Raw genomic sequence first — 17,394 nt, forward strand, 5'->3', positions numbered from 1 at the left:
TCAACCCTTGTTAGCAGAATATAAGTGATATGCACTGATAAAATGGAGAGATCTCATTGACAGGGGTTTATGTTACTGAAATGTAAAGCAGCTTTTGCCAAGCTTCCAGGTGTGTGTAGAATGCAACTCCTATCATTCTTAGTCCAGAAGTTGGACATAATAACTGTCCTTGTTAATGTAAAATTGATGTGTTTCCTAAACATGCAACAGGAGGGACGTGGTGGCTCAGTGGCTAAGACACTGAGCTTGTTGATCAGAAAGGTCGGTGGTTCGGCGGTTTGAATCCCTAGCGCCGCCTAACGGAGTGAGCTGCCATTTCTTATCCCAGCTTCTGCCAACCTAGCAGTTCGAAAACATGTAAAAATGCAAGTAGAAAAATAGGGACCACCTTTGGCTCTTTGGCTTTGAAATGGAGATGAGCACGCCCCCCCCCCTAGAGTCAGGAACGACTAGCACATATGTGTGAGGGAAACCTTTACCTTTACCTTAAACATGCAACAGAACTATAGTACAAGATTGGAGGCAGAAACCTGGTGTGTGTTAAGTAGCACCAGTGTAGTCAGGGAAAACACTACCATTACTTGTTGTGACTTTGCCAATTTCATGTATGACTATGAAAGAAATTCAAGTGAGATTATCATTTCAATATATCCTGAAGCCCCAGACTTTCTGTCCTGTATAACTTTTCAAAAAGGAGATGTAGAAAGAATTCATTTCTTCGATTATTTGCAATTCAAGAATGTGAGTTACTTTGATTAAAGAATATTATGAAACACACTCAGTTTTTCTAAAAAAAATAGGCTGATAGAATCATGAAACATATGTTCAATCATTTTCCTAGGGAAGATGAAGCTGAGGCTTTAACCTTCAGGCCTACGCTGAATAAAAAAATGGAGATTAGTTTGGTTGCCACTTATTTATCTTGATTATAATTGGGAATGAAGATTCAATAAGGGTTTTTGTCTCCTCCTGATAAAAGTTTCCTCGATAGTTTTGGTCCCTTGTTACATCATGAGATACTATAACAAAGACAGGCAAGATGTTTGGTGTCATTAGGATCAGAGTTAAGGAAATGAATTCTGTGATATGTTTTTGACATGCCTGCATCACACACAATGAAAAGCCTTTATTCCTCATGGAGACTATCAGCCAACTGAAGAAAAAGATGTCCATATGGCCAGCAATAGTAAAGTAGGTTATTCAACACGCCATAAGGCACAAATGTACCTAGATTAAAAAGACAAATATGCCCACCAATTGAGTTTGTCTACTGGTGACAGCATCCATGCAGTATTTTTGTCAGCCTTACAGCTGTAGCTCACCACCGGGAGGTTTTTTTCTATATTTTTTCCCCAACTTCCTAATTTAGCCCCAAACTCTGAAATTTCCAGATGGTCTCTAATTCATATAGGGAGTTTAGATTACATACGCTAATTCATGTAGGCAGCTGAGATAATCTTAGGTTGGCTGTTACTTGATAAATTGGCAGGAACGATGTTGGTGTATTTTTTACTGGAGGAACAGGGGTGTGGCAGGCATTGCTTCACACTTGAGAAGGCAGAGATTAGAAAAGAAATCTACTGAATAGCTACTGCTGTTGCAGGGAGCTCTCCAAGGTATCATAGTATTTATTTTTGATGTGTTCTCTTTTAAAATGATTGCTGGTTGGGACAGGGTATTATTCTCTTGACATGACCAAGCAATTTTAAAAACGATAGCAGGACAACATAACTGCAGATCCTTAAATTATAGCAGGAGCAAATGGATATTTGAAGAAAGTTTACTATATCTAAGAATAGTCTAAACACATTGAACACTTGAAATAAATGTGCAAAATCCACCTGAAACTTTTTGCATAATTTTAGCAGAGTAAAAAAAACATCATTTGAAATATTTTTATGCTATACTGCTATGTTTGTGGTGAATTCCGGAATAAAAACTGAGGAATGAAGAATATCAAATGCAGAGTAATGAGCAGATAGTGAATGTGTGCTGTCAGTTCTCTATGAACAAATGGAATAATTTAACAGAGGTACACAAATATCAGTAAGCGGGCTGCCAAATTTTTAAAAATATTGTATTACTCACAAGGAGCATAGAACATCAGCAGAACAGGTTTATCTTCTTTCTTAAGAAGTCTTTTCAGTTCCTTAAAACCAAAAGAGAAAATAAAAAAGATGAGATTTAAGAATCTTTACTCCACATATTTTAGCTAAAATTACAACAACTATTGAAGCCATTTGATAGTACTGCCAAATAGTTTGTCATCTGGTTGTTATCATTCAATCCTCAATTAAAAAGCTACAAACAAATGGATCATTTGTTATCAACTAGTGCTCAAACACTTCTTACTGAAGCTTCCCACACTTAAAATTCCTACATTTAAAAATGCAACCAAAATGGGCAACCAATTCCAAGATTAGAAACTTTATTATAATCACTGCTGATGTTTGCTTTCAAAATATTGTTAATAAGAGTGTCCCTAAGAGCATCCTTGAGGTCTCCATATAATCAGACTAGCTGGATAAATCAACTAAGTTTATTACTTCTTCAATATGATCACAATGTGCTAGTAGTACTTGTACAGATTTTTATATTGGCATTGAAAAGATGTGGATTTGAATTATGCATTACTATCCAATTTAGCAGTCTAGAAATGTAAGGACAGAATGTATTGGCCATATCCAAGCAAGCATATAAGGCTTATGAACATAGTTTACAAAACTCAGTAAACCATTTCTATCTGAGGATTATATTTCAATTGAAATTTATAATTTAATTTCCTAAACTTAAGAGTTTCACTCTCCCAGCTGTACACATCAATAGGATCAGATGTTGATTGCAATGTAGCTCTGCCTCTTATACACATTATGAGACATCTGAACTCATATATACAAGATGTAGACCATATCTCAAGGCAGGGTGATGCTGTATGATCTCACTTATATAGCTGTCTCGGGCTACAGCATCAACGAATTCTAATGTTTTATTGATGGATAAATCCAAAATATATCGAAAAGTTGACTTTGCGCTTATATTTAAGATACTTAAATGATAAGTTCTCTTTTAGAACTACCTCGTAAAAACACAACAATGAAATTTAAAACCGTGATATATCAAATAACCAACTGTGATGAAATTGAGAGACCACCTCCTGCCAGTCACCTCCCAAAGACCTATTAGATCCCACAGACTAGGCATCCTCCGAATTCCATCTGCCGGCCAATGTCGGCTGGCGACTCCTCGGGGGTAGGCCTTCTCTATGGCTGCTCCGGCCCTCTGGAACTATCTCCCCCTGGAGATCCGGACCCTTACTACCCTTCCGGCCTTCCGCAAAGCAGTTAAGACCTGGCTGTTCTGGCAGGCCTGGAGCTGTTGAACTATCCAGCCCCATTCGAGGTTAAGGCTATTGTAGAATTTTAAATTGTTGTTTTTTATTTTATTTTTTGTATCCCCTCCCTTTTTATTGTTAGCCGCCCTGAATCTCTCGGGAATAGGGCGGCATACAAACTTAATAAAATCAATTAATCAAATCAAATTTAAAATAATTCAATCTTTAAATTGGCTACCTAGGTAGCACCTCCACAATTGAGACTAAATTTAATTAAAGATCATACAAAAGTCCTTAGGTCTTCTCAGTAGACCAAATACTATACACTTCTTGGATTAGAAGCCTTGATACGGCCCATTAGTCACTGCATTTATTATCTGAATATTTGTCTTTTGCAATATTCTTCAAATTTTATTAATATTGTTATTTCTTCCTAATTATGAGATTTATTCTTTATTTCTAAAATTTATTTGCCATAGAAGTACTCCTTGCTTAACAATCACTTGTTCAAAGTGGCTTTCGATACCATCGACCATGGTATCCTTCTGCGACGACTGCGAGAGGTGGGGGTGGGAGGCACTGTTTTGCAGTGGTTCTCCTCTTACCTCTCGGACAGGTCGCAGTCGGTGTTAGTTGGAGGGCAGAGATCGACCCCTAGGCCCCTAACATATGGGGTGCCGCAGGGTTCGGTCTTGTCCCCCCTACTTTTCAACATCTACATGAAACCGCTGGACGAGATCATTCGGCGGCACGGGATAAAATACCACCAGTATGCGGACGATACTCAGTTGTATCTGTCCGCCCCGTGCCAACTCAATGAAGCGGTGGACGTGATGAACCAGGGACTTGAAGCTGTTAGGGACTGGATGAGGGCTAACAAACTCGTGCTCAACCCAGATAAGACCGAGTGGCTGTTGTGTTTCCCTCCCACCAATTTGGCAAGTATTCCATCGCTCAGGCTGGGGGGTCAAACATTACACCCCTCAGACAGGGTCCGCAACTTGGGAGTCCTCCTGGACCTATAGCTGACTTTTGAACACCATTTGTCAGCTGTGACCAGGGGGGCATTTGCCCAGGTTCGCCTGGTGCACCAGTTGCGCCCCTACCTGAACCGGGAGGCTCTCACAACAGTCACTCATGCCCTTGTGACCTCTAGGCTGGAGTACTGCAATGTGCTCTACATGGGGCTGCCCTTGAGGAGTGTTCGGCGACTTCAGCTAGTCCAGAATGCAGCCGCGCGAGCGATTGCGGGTGCACCTCGCTTCACCCACATAACACCTATCCTCCGCGAGCTGCACTGGCTACCTGTCGATCTCCGGATACGCTTCAAGGTGCTACTTGTCACCCATAAAGCCCTTCATGGTAGTGGATCTGGGTACTTGAGAGACCGCCTACTGCCAATTACCTCCACACGACCTATTAGATCTCATCGATTAGGCCTCCTCCGAATTCCATCTGCTGGTCAGTGCCGACTGGCAACCACGCGGAGGAGAGCCTTCTCGGTGGTAGCTCTGACCCTATGGAATGATCTCCCCGTGGAGATTCGTACCCTCACCACCCTCCAGACCTTCCGCACAGCCCTTAGAATCTGGCTATCCCGTCAGGCCTGGGGCTAAAATTGTAACCCGCCCGAATGGTATGAATGTTGTGTTTTAATTATGTATTGTCTTATATGTAAAAAGTCTGTTTTCCCCCCTTTCCTTTTTGGATTGTAAGCCGCCCTGAGTCCCCCCAGGGAAAAGGGCGGCATATAAATAAACCTTCTAAATCTAAAATCTAAATCTAAAGTTACATCAGCACTGAAAAAAAGGGACTTGCAACTGGTTCTCACACTTATGACCACTGCTGCATCCTTGTGTCACATGATTGTGATTTGATTGTTTGGCAACCATCATGCATTTATGACGGTCACAGCATCCTGTGATTATGTGATCACCCTTTGCAAGTTTTCCAGTCAGCTTCCCACAAGCAAAGTAAATGGGGAAGCCAGTGGGAAGTTGCAAATTGTGATCACATAGTGCAGGGGTGTCAAACTCAATTTCATTGAGGGCCATAGTAGGGTTGTATTTGATCTTGGGGGAGGGAGGCTGGGGGCATGGCCAGGGGACATGCCATGGTCACCTTGACATCACTTGTGTCAGGGATGCCTATGATGGCTTGAGTGCTCTGCCAGTGAAAATGGGCTCCCAAGCTCTGTTTTCAATGGCAGAGGGTTGCAGGAAGCCATCCCAGCCAAAAACAGAGATTGGGAGCCCATTTTCCCTGGCAGAGGCACCACAGCAGTGGTGGGTTGCCAATTTTTTTACTACTGGTTCAGGTGCACTCTGGGTGGGTGGGTGGAGCCACCCTCTGCCGCTACTATTACTTTGCCTGATCCGGGCTGAACCAGGAGCAACCCACCTCTGCACAATGGGTCAATCCTTTGCTCTTTCCAGGGCGGTCCCGTGGGCCAGATCTAAGCACCCCACAGGCTGGATTTGTCCCCAAGCCTTGAGTTTTACACCCCTGACATAGCATCTTGCTTGACAACCATGGTAATTTGCTTAACAATTGCAACCAAGACTGCTGGAATTGCTGCTATAAGTTGGTGTGGTCATAAATTTTGCTTAATGACTACTTCACTTAAGGATGGAGATGCCAGTGCCAATTAAGTGTACGGTTAACTGAGGACTACCTGTAAACTTCCTAGCAAATTTTTAGAATTACATTTCTTCCCGCTGTGATTTTGTTTTGATTCTTTGCTTTCTCAGCTTTATAGACTTTATGGGACTATTATTTTATTGAAATAAGTACTGCTTTGACTTTCTCTTGCTTTTCATCTTATTGTTCAACGAAGAAACACAACTGATAATTTAAATTGCTAATGTGCAATTCACATGTAGTGGCAAACCATCATGCCCTATATAAATAAATTACAATAATTTGGAAGCTTCTATGCTTCCTTAACTACACAGAAACCTATCATCAGAAAAAATACTTTGGATTGTAAACTAATCTGCTTTTTCTGTGACATTATAATTTAGCAAATAATGTGTTCAGACATACAGTAGGTAACTATTTAATGTTGGTTCATTTTTTGCTACCCGTGTTGAAATATTATACAGTTCAGAATTCAAACCCATTCAAGAACCATGGTTTGTTCAATGCTGAAAGAAGAAAGTTCTAGTCCTACCCATGGAGCCAAGAAGGAAGAATATAGAAGCTAAAGAAACTATGCTGATAAAAGTGTTGATATTATAGACCATAAAATATATTATTCAGGGGCCGCCATACAGCAGACTACAACAAACATTATTTTAAAATAAGATTAAGAACCTCTGGTTGATGATTGTGTATTCTGGATGTTTGTCAAATTCTTTTTAAGAATGCAGTTGAATAGAAAAAATAACTTGTTTCCTTTAACCAGAAATGGATACAAAGTAATAGGAAGATACCAGAAGAGTTTTTAAAAAGCTACCACGATGAGAAAGGCAACATTTTAAATTGGAAATAAGCCCTAGAGAACCTACAACTGAAAGGTGAACATTAAAAAATAATCTTCTGACAAATGTGAATGCCAAAGTAACTATTGCTATTACTGGAATGAAAGCTAAGAAACTGAAATGACTATGAATACCAGCAAGAGAGTAATCAATTAAAATTTAAAATTGATTAGAATGGATAGAAAAATAGACACTAGAGAAGGAGCAGCAAGTACAGCAATGTTAGGTTTCATAGTATAGAACATAATAGAATATAGAGCAAAATTAAGATTGCATGAGTTCATCTAAAAATATTCAATGGCCGTGCCAAATTTCTCCATATTAAATACCAAAAATGGTTTCCTCTAAAGTAAAAAAAATGTATAATGACCCTTAAGTGGACCACTAGTCCTTCAACCTAGAGGCGAGGGATGCTTCTCTACTTCTATATATTGGCTGTGGTTTACATCAGAGTTTTGAAAAACAATACAATTTCAACATTCTGAGAACAAAACACAGGAATATATTAGTGCTTAATAATTTAAGAGCAATTGAGACACATAGTAAACTTCTGGGAACTATCTGGGCAAATGGGTTACACTTCTTAATTAATTTTGCTCCATAACATGACTTAATTCAAGCATCTACAGCAAGTCTTTTTTTTATAATCTATATAAAAACATTCAGAGTATCCCTGGTTTCCCAAACAGTTAACAGTTTGATCGATCATTTCTAGGAGAAAGATTTAGTGCAGTGGTGGGATTCAAAATATTTTACTACTGGTTCTGTGGGTGTGGCTTGTGGGCATGGCATGGCATGGCAGGGGAAGAATACTGTAAAATCTCCATTCCCTCCCCACTTCAGGGGAAGATTACTGCAAAATCCCCATTTCCTCCTGATCAGCTGGGACTCGGAAGGCAGAGAATAGATGAAGGCGGGCAAGTCAGAGGTAGTATTTACTGGTTCTCTGAACTATTGAAAATTTCCACTACCAGTTCTCCAGAACTGGTCAGAACCTGCTGAATGTCATCTCTGGTTTAGTGTCTACATAACAGTGCAATACTTTGTATGAACACAGGAAGCTGTCTTAAGCTGTCAGATGTTTAGTTGATTGAACAATAGTGTTGCCTTCATTGAATGTCAACAGCTCTCCAAGGTTTTGGAGGTATGGTAGCTTCTCCCAATCCTACCTTGAGATGCCCCATGTTGACTGTGAAACATTCTCCACATAGTTTTGCGCACTTTCATACATTCTCCAAACCTTTCCTTTCATCTCAGTGGGAAGCTACCACTCATTTCATTAGGCTTTGTCCAGGCAGTATCATTAGCTAGCAAGCTATTAAACCCCATAATCCCATGCTGAAGGCGTTAGTGCATCTTATACCAAGGCAATTAGAAGCTGCAGTTTTCAAGGACCCTTCAAGTCAAAGAAGCCAACATAAATTTAGTCACTTGTAGTGGCAGCTCGAGATGAAATATGCTTTGGGGTAAGATTCATGCTATTACCTTAGCACATTCTGAAATAAATCCATAGCTAGCATGAGATGGTGCCCAGTCAGGATCCCCTTTCCCATTCTACTGAACAAATACTCTCAATGTATTTTAGCTTGCTGTACATTCAGTTTGCTAAACTAGCTCTCTAAATATTCCAGAATAAAAATGTCCATTCCTGATATTTATTTATATGTTTCTTTAAAATGTCCTCTAATGTTAATTACCATTCAAGGGAGCTTACCTTTTCACTGTCAATATGGGCAACATCTTTGGCTTCAGGATCTTCCTCCCACAATGGAGCTCCTTCAGGATCCTTTAGAAAGGCAACCAGTGACTAGAAGAGAAGACATAGCCCTTTAATCACAACTACAATAGATCTGTCAAATGTTGTCTTGGTCTTTCAGGCACCATAAATAGAAATATTTGGCTTGCTTTTCCAGTGAAGATTTTTAAGGAGCTCTGTTCCCTGATATGTTTCTTTTTAAAAACAGATTCAGAGTATTGAACCCAAACATGGCATTTTCACTAATTTTTTTTGAAGAATACATTAGGGTTAGGTTGCCTGCCTATTATACCACCCATCTCATGTAAGTGACTCTGGGCAGTTTACAATTAAAAAATAATAAAAAATAGAAAAGCTACTAGTCACTATAGGCTAATCCTTTCAATTGAAACTTGAAAATCCAATGTGCACATGGCCCCTGTGCATGTGCTCTGCCCCCACGCATGCACAGCAAAGATCTGACGACTAGCTGGCTGGTGGGAGGCACACGCGCATGCACAGCGGAACTGAACTGGAGCGATGGCTTGTGTGCCCAGAGAGAGGGCGCTGTGTGCCACTTGTGGCATGGGTAAAATAGATTCACCATCACGTCTATAGGCCATTACCTTGTGAGACTGTTCTGAGAAAAAGGACGAAGGATCGTAAACCTCTATAGTTCCATGGTGGAAAACTAAGATAAAAATTGAATGTTGTACAACAGAAATATTTGGTTACTGAAAGACTACAAATTGTCCAATGTACTAGAATAAAACTTGACTATTTCTTATAAACTGAGCATTAAGTGGGACTTCAGTCTCACTAGCCTATATCTCAAGATCAATGTATATGTTTTATTACAGACTTAGCATATACATCTTTCTCTATATATGAGAAATTAAAAATTAAATTAAACGCTCCATCATTTATTTATTAGATCTATGTTCCAACTTTCATTTAGGAGTTCAATATGATGTACTGAGCACTATGTGAGGTGTCTATTAAGAAGAATACCTATAGGACATAAGAGAGTCACAAAAGTTTTTTCTAAAAAAAAAACATAGACGCCATGGCCAAGTATTCTCTGTATATCTATTCAGTGAACCATAAAATCATGAAAACAGATGGGAATTAGCAATTGTAGAAAATGGTAGAATAGGAAGGTTATGTTTTGCTTCAAAATAAGATGTGGTTTGGCTCCTTTACCTATCTTGTTTGAATGTATGATATTTTGGGTCTGTAAATTTTGCTTGAATTTAGGGTGTGATGTTTGATTTATCTGTATTTTATGACCAGCATGCCTATTCTTTGGATGATGTGTGCAATCTATGTTACTCATCTTAATTTTCTAGCAACGGATGACTGACATATGGTGATGGAAAGTTTATTTGTATATTCTGAGACTCACTGGCCTGCCTTTGTGGAAGTGCATTTTTTGTAAGTGATCACACCATTCTCTAAGCCTGTCCACAATACACGTTCAAGGTTCCAAATGTTACTCAGTCCCCCAAAACAGTGTGGGGTGGGAAGGAATGGTGCTGTTTCAATCCAATGTATACAAAGTATGACAAGTTACAATGGCTTCCTTTTGTCAAGGTTCCGAGTAATGAAACCAACTAATGCAGCAATTCTGAGACTTTCAGCTTTCTCAGAAAACAGTTTTATTGACTACTTTCATTCGTGTCGAAATTTGAGAAAGCTGAATGTCTCGGAGTTGCTCAATTGGTTGGGTTCATTACTTGGAACCTTGACACCTTCCTCCCTCCCTCTTTCTTTCCCTCTTTTACAAACAAAAACTATGTTCTGAGTATCGTTCATGTGAATGCAGGTAGTCCCATCCAGTTATTTAGATGCACTGCACACACCCTTTGGCTTTCTCTGCTTATTCTCAGCTTTATCAGTATAAATTTTCCTTCAGGCAGTCCTGAGGGACAGGGAGGAACTAATCTTTCAAGTGTTAAAGAAACTGGCTGCATAATTTAGCTTCAGAAAATCCTGCATACCAAATCCATGTGCTAGATCTAGGATCTTTAACACAAAGGCCACAAACATTTCTCTTGGGACTCCAGCCTTCTTGATTATTTTAAATAAATCCCCCTTTAATGTAAAAATAACTGGATATCTAGCATGTTGCAAAATTCCCTATATTCAATATATACAGAACTGAAAAAGATTTCATTCCTGGAGTTACAGCAGAAGAGGCAACTTGTTGCTATTTTCTCCGTTTATTATTATTCTCTGGTACTTAAACTCATTTTAAAAACAACGGGACATCTAAAGCCAAGGTAGTTTCTACAATCCAAGGTTTATAAAGCAAGCTACAAGCTGAGGAATTAAGAAAAAAAAAGCTGTACAATTCCTTTCTAATCTGACTAAGAGATATGACTAGGATGGGACAACTACCGTATATAAAACATTTAGATTTTGTGATTTCTTTCCTTTATTAGCAAGTCTGCATGTGATAATATCATAGCCTTATGGATATTTGCTCTTACAATCACATCCATTTCAACAGCATTTCCTCAAATATGAAAAGAAGCTCAGACTACATATGTTTTTCCCATAAGCTAATTATACTTATAAGCCCCATGATTTGTTGTTGATAATTGGGCCACTGAACTTTATTAGCATGCATTCTGTTTCAGCTAAACCATTACATTCAGAAAATTTAAATTCTCTATCAGATTGCCAATGTAAAAAGGGGTAGTTTTTATGTGTAGAAAACAATAAAGACTCAACACAGATTCATATAACTGTGATTGTAGGCGAGTTTCTCACAGCCCTGACCTTACTAATGGGAGTCAAAGCACTGAGTACCTATCTTACTGAGTTTAATGAGGTAAAGGTAACATCTCTTTCACCTTCCATCAAATTGGTTCTACAGTCTAATAATCTAGGTTTATCACAACTTCTAGAGCTCGTTTTGGGTAACTTAAGAAAAGGGAACACTGCTTAAGAAATCATTTTCAAAAACCTAGAAGAAAGCTTATGCATTCATTCAGAGGTAACTGATGAATGTTTTTGAGGGGAATCTCCACTCCTCTTAGGCATAATCTTAACATGTGTATAAAACACCACGCTGGGCTGCAGCCCAAGAAAGAAAACATGTTTAAAATACAAAAGAGCATATGTGGAGAGCTTTGTTTCTTCTTGCTGATTTGAAACAGCATAGACAAATTAAAAGCACGAGCACTAAGAGCAGGATGGCTGAAGAGAATTCTCTTCAGAGGGAGAGATATTTCAAAGTAAAATAGAAGTTTGATCCTAGAGTAAATCATATAAAACAAATTACATTTTCTAAGCAATCTCTGCTGAGTTATTGAAATAACTGTTTTTGTCTCTCTGTTACTGATAAATATACAAATTGTGAGCCTGAAGGCAGGGAATTGTTGCTTTAAAATTGGTAATCACAAACACAACTGAAGATTCTAATGTAAGTTTGAATGTCTTTTATCGATAAAATAGACAATATTTTCTCTGGAGCCTAATTTTTAAAGTCTTCAATTTTTTATTTATGAATAAGAACCTGTTATCACTGAATAAGCTTTCCCTAATATCCAAATATATGTGGACTGCAATGTTCAGAATTCCAGTAATCTCAAAGAACAGCAGGTTGCAGAGAGCTGACGTAAAAGATTGTAAGAAAAACAGAATGCGTTGAAATCAGAAAAGGTGACTGCTGAGATATTTTTGTTTTTCTCCACATATACAGAATAAAAAAGAGAGGAACTTTAGCATATTGCCCAGCTCCATCACGCAGAACGCAGATTAAACCTTTTTTGTTCAAAATCAAACAAATTTTCAGGCTAGAATATTATGTAAATTGAATAAGCTTCACTTAATCTGCAGAATCTTTCTCTCCATGAATAAAATTTGAGATTCAAAAGTTAACAATATAGATATTGGTTGCTTAGCATCAGCAGGATGAGACAGCTTTAAGGTTCAAAGAATTCTTCTACTCAAACAGCAGTGGCAAGATTTCACCATGGGTGAGATATAAAAAGAAATGCCTCCTGGTAGGCATAACTGTATATAATTTTGCAGATGTGGCCATCCACACGATTTAACAGTTGTTATGGAGTCTAGATAATTATTTCAGGAAGGTTCATTCTTATTTCTGTTGAACAATCATTAAAAACATTCTGCATGCTACTTATAGCCAAAGAAATGTTGGAAGCTTGTTTCAAGTGCCAGATTAGTAGTCCCTGTATATATTTTTTCAGATGTATTTTTTCATCACCTTGATTTAGGCAAAACACTAGTGAAGCAGCTTCTATCAGTTCCATCAAGAGACAAGTTTTGGATTGCTTTTATTTTTAAGGATCTGTCAACAAAACTTGTAGACTTTGTTCTGGACCTGGAGGATAGCTGTATTAGTTGAGGAAAAGGCTATATCTAAGCACTAAGTAGTCCCTACGTGGCTTTTGCCTAGCTAGTAAAGAAGTTCTTTTTGATTTTGCTGGGTTGGGTATTTCTCCTCTAGAGTTGCATGGTTAGGTCCCAGCATATGTTATGTTTATATTTTAGAATATAAGTAGTTCTTGCTTAATGAATGAATATTCAGCATTCAGCTTCCATTCCAGGTTATGGTTACACCAAATGAGCCCAGTCCCCATGTTCACATGATCAAAATTCAAGTGCTTGGCAGCCCACCCGCATACTGCAGGGGCACGTCAATTCTCTATACTTACATATCTCATCTCTGATCTTTTGGCTACCCTACCCAAAAACCTAACACCTCTGCACTGCACAGGCTCTGCTGCACAGGCTCTGCTGCACACAACTGATTGTCACCATTTTCTGGCTCACTAGGCTCTCTTTTCAAGGCTGCTTCTGCTTTTCTCCAAAAAGCACATGTAGTTCTTGCAATGCTTCAGAAAGCCTTCAAGAAAGCTTCTGAGGCTTCACAAAGCCCTGCAAGAAGGCTACACCTACATTCTCCGAACTGCATGCATCATTTGTAATGGTATGTGGGAATGGTATGCCTCTTTGGAGATGGGGTGGAGATGCTGCCTAGGGAGAAGTTAGATATAAAGAGAGCTTAGCCCGCAGCTGTACAGCGGGCAGCACAAATGGTTCACGAGGGTTAAGACAATCCCTAGGTCCTTGGGTTGTGAAGGAGATGGAAGAGAATTGTACTTTCCGTCTTGCAAGAGTCTATTAATGTACCTTTAGAGCAGAGTAGAATTGGCTTATTTGATCAGGTTTTATGTCAGATCTTTCTGGTAAAACTGACATCATTTTTGTGATGCTTTGGAAAGTCTTCAGAAAGCAGCAGGAAGAAGTTCTTCCTCCTGTCTTCCAAGGTCATTTCCACATACCATTAGAGCCTACCTTGATAAAAAGAGATGATCACTCAACATGAACTCTACTGCCAGACAGGAAGTTTAGAATTGCTGCCTGGTCCAAATGAGCAGCATGAAAACGATTCTCTTCTCCCTATAGGAACCACTGGGATAGGTCTATGTCATTCATGCTGGCATAGGAGGCACGCTGTGGGGTCCAAAGGCTTGAGTAGTTTGGCTGGAGGGATCCAGGAGAAGAGCCTTCTCTCCCATTGTACCTGCCGTCTGGAATATCTTGTCCCCAGAGTTGGGTTGGCCCCAACCCTCCTGATCTTCTATAAGAGACCAAAGACCTGGCTCTGCCAGTTGTGTTGGGGCTCCAATGGGGGAGCATCACAGTGGGGGTTGATCGATTAACAACAGATCCCACCTCCCTCCTACCCTGGTCTTGCCCTTCCCATCTTTTAATTTGGCTGCTATAGTGTTTTATTAATGCTTTTATCTTTGTTCAGTTTTTATTTTCTATGATTGTAAGCTGTCCAAATAAGGTAAGATGAGTGGCCAAAAATTTTATAAATAAATAAATAAATAATAAATAAATAAATAAATAGTAAGAAAGAAAGTAATGTGGCAAGTATGCTAATAGGAGGGTGCTTCAAAATATGCTGACCATATTGTGAATTCCTACCTGATTTCATATACACAAAAAACTATGCTGAAAAACCATACACTTGTTATGTTTCTAGATCCATACATCATTTTTATCAAACCTATTCAATGACAAAATCAGAGTGCTAAAAATATTAATGCATTGGAGTATCATAATTATTTAAAAATAGTTTAAAAGTTCAAAGGGTAACAGCTTTAGTTCTTGCTTGAGAGAATAAAATAGAACCCATAGAGATTTGAGCCATTCCATGGCAATCTGTTTCATTGTTCTATACCTCTTACTCTTAGGAAACCTCTCCTGATGCCAATTAAAAACTACTTTATTGTAATTTTTTGTCCCATTTTCTGGAACAACTCTGAACAGTTCTGCTCCATTTGCTAGTCCTTCAGATATTTGAAGGTACCTATCATGCTCCCCATAGTCTTTACTTCTGCAGATTAAGAACATACTACATTTCTAAATATTCCTGACAATTTTTTTCCTTCCAGGCCCTTTTAATCTTGCTCAGTTTCCTTCAGATGTGTTTCAGTTTATCAGTGTCCTTTTTAAAATGCAATACCCCAAATGGGATACAGTATTCCAGGTACCATATGACAAGTACAGTGGCTTTTCTTGATCCTGAGGCTATTCCTCCGTATATTCAGTCTAGGTAGCATTGGCTTTTATGCAACTGCATAAAACTGTTGCCTCATGTTCAGACTATGATCCACTAAGAGAGGGGTCCCTCAACTCCTGGTCCACGACTTATTGGGAACTGGGGTGTGTTATTGGCGGGCAAGTTCCCGAAGCTCCTTTTGTGCAAGCAGCAGGCAAGTGCATGAAACCATCCCTCCCTGCTGCCACCGCTGCTGGTCCACAGATCCAGAAAGGTTGAGGACCCCTGCATCAAGGCACCCAGATTTTTTTCTGCATGTGCTGCTGCTCATAATGAAATAGGATTGCATTACTATAATACCTACTGATATCTCTCTTCTTCCAGGAATTAATCAATTCCCCTTTTAAAGCTATCTGAAGTTTATGTGTATGAAGTAATTTATTCTGTCTGCTCTGAATCCAACAAATGTTTGCAAAAGCAAGCACCCGCTCTGTTCTGTTTACGCACTTTGCAATTTTATAAGCTGCTTTAATGTTCCCCCTTGGTTAACTTTATTTTTCTCAGTATAAAGGAGAATAAATACTTCAGTTGCCCCTCACAAAGCTGTTTCTGTAGCCTCTATATGCTCTTTTCTGCACCTTCTCTACCTTTTAAATGTTTGAAAAATTAGGTAGAACATTTCAGAAAAACATAGAAAAACTGAAGGCAGAAAAAGACCTAGTGGTTCGTCTATTTTTTTTTAAATTGTCAGATGATGGACATGTGTTTATCCTAAGCACGTTTAAACACCATTACTGATCACCAAACAGTATCTCCACTAGAAGTTGGTTCCAAACCTCCACTACTCTTTCTGTGAAGTAATACTTTCTAACATTACTTTTGAACTTCCCTCCTGCCAGTTTGGAGTTATTGCCCCTGAGCTCTTAATTTTTGCTTCATGTTGAAAATACGGCTTTCACACCCTTAATATATGTAATGGTTTCAATCATATCTTCTGTCCTCCAGGCTGTATATACTCTGTTCCTCCAATCTCTCCTGATATGATTTTGTTCCTCAGACCTTGTACTATTTTTGTTGCCCATCTCTGGACTTGCTCAATCTTGTCAATATCTTTTTTTTAAGTGAGATCTCCAAAATTGGACACAGCATTCCAAGTGGCTAATACCCTATTTGATGATATTAAAGGTAAAGGTTCCCCTCACACATATGTGCTAGTCGTTCCCAACTCTAAGGGGCGGTGCTCATCTCTGTTTCAAAGTCAAAGAGCCAGCGCTGTCCAAAGACGTCTCCTTGGTCATGTGGCCAGCCTGACTAAACGCCGAAACTGCACGGAACGCTGTTACCTTCCACCAAAGGTGGTTCCTATTTTTCTACTTGCATTTTTACATGCTTTTGAACTGTTAAGTTGGCAGAAGCTGGGATAACTAATAGGAGCTTACTCCATTATGCAGTACTAGGGATTCGAACCACCGAACTGCTGATCTTTCTGATCAACAAGCTCAGCATCTTAGCCACCGAGCCACCGCATTCCTAATATGGTGGTATTAGGACCTCCTTTTTCCTCTTGGTGATCCCTTTAGTGATGCCTTTCAGATTTTTTTTTTCAGAATTTCAAGGATAGCTACATTACAGAGGCTTAACGTATTCAAACATGGAACCTTTCCCATGCTGATAATCTGGGCTCCCATGCTAAATAAAATGGATTCATATAAATTCATAGCCTAAAGTTGTCCTGGGACATTTGGAGAACTTCTGGAGGCCATGGTAAAAATCTGGGGTTACATTTTTACAAGGTAAATTCAACTGAGCTAAGCAGTGGACCCAAGTAGCAGAATTCTTTAAAGATATCCATATCTTTACCATATCAGTATGGTAAATTCTCATTTAGCGATCAGAATTTGGACCAGCAATTCAATCCTTAAGTAAAGAGGTCATTAAGTGAAAATGTAACTGTATTTACGATCTTACTTCAGCTTCCCTTTGCTTTACAGACCTACAAAGGTAATAAATGCAAAAATTGGTCACAAAGTTACTTTTTTTATCTGTCATAACTGAGAATGATCACTAACCAAGGACTATCTGTATGTCTCCTGAAATAATTGCAGAGGCAGAACCAATTGAAGTTTATACGCCTCCTGCGTTTTCTTTGTGAATTATTTTATTTCTTAATGCTGCCACTGTGCTAGGTCCAAATTTAGAAGTCACTGGAGGCACTCAACCTTTTTCTGTAGAGAAAGAAGACAACCTGTGCTAAATTACTATTCCATCTTGATCCTCACTATTTGCCTACTTGGAACTG

The 17,394-nt window shown here is 39.0% G+C and overlaps 1 protein-coding gene across 1 annotated transcript in view; it reads right to left on the bottom strand.

Annotated features, from left to right (window-relative positions):
* PDIA5 (protein disulfide isomerase family A member 5) overlaps positions 1 to 17,394 on the bottom strand; it is a 255,318-nt gene that overhangs the window by 125,621 nt on the left and 112,303 nt on the right. The window contains exons 6-7 of the mRNA XM_087711801.1: positions 8,528 to 8,620; positions 2,089 to 2,149 (exon numbers count right to left, since the gene is read on the bottom strand). Coding sequence (XP_087567927.1) covers positions 2,089 to 2,149; positions 8,528 to 8,620 — 154 coding nt within the window. The remainder of the gene's footprint in view (positions 1 to 2,088; positions 2,150 to 8,527; positions 8,621 to 17,394) is intronic.

Source organism: Thamnophis sirtalis, unplaced genomic scaffold (assembly GCF_051295495.1).
Source record: "Thamnophis sirtalis isolate CommonGarterSnake01/CBP01778 unplaced genomic scaffold, rThaSir2_p1.2 scaffold_1, whole genome shotgun sequence".
Lineage (NCBI taxonomy): Eukaryota > Metazoa > Chordata > Lepidosauria > Squamata > Natricidae > Thamnophis > Thamnophis sirtalis.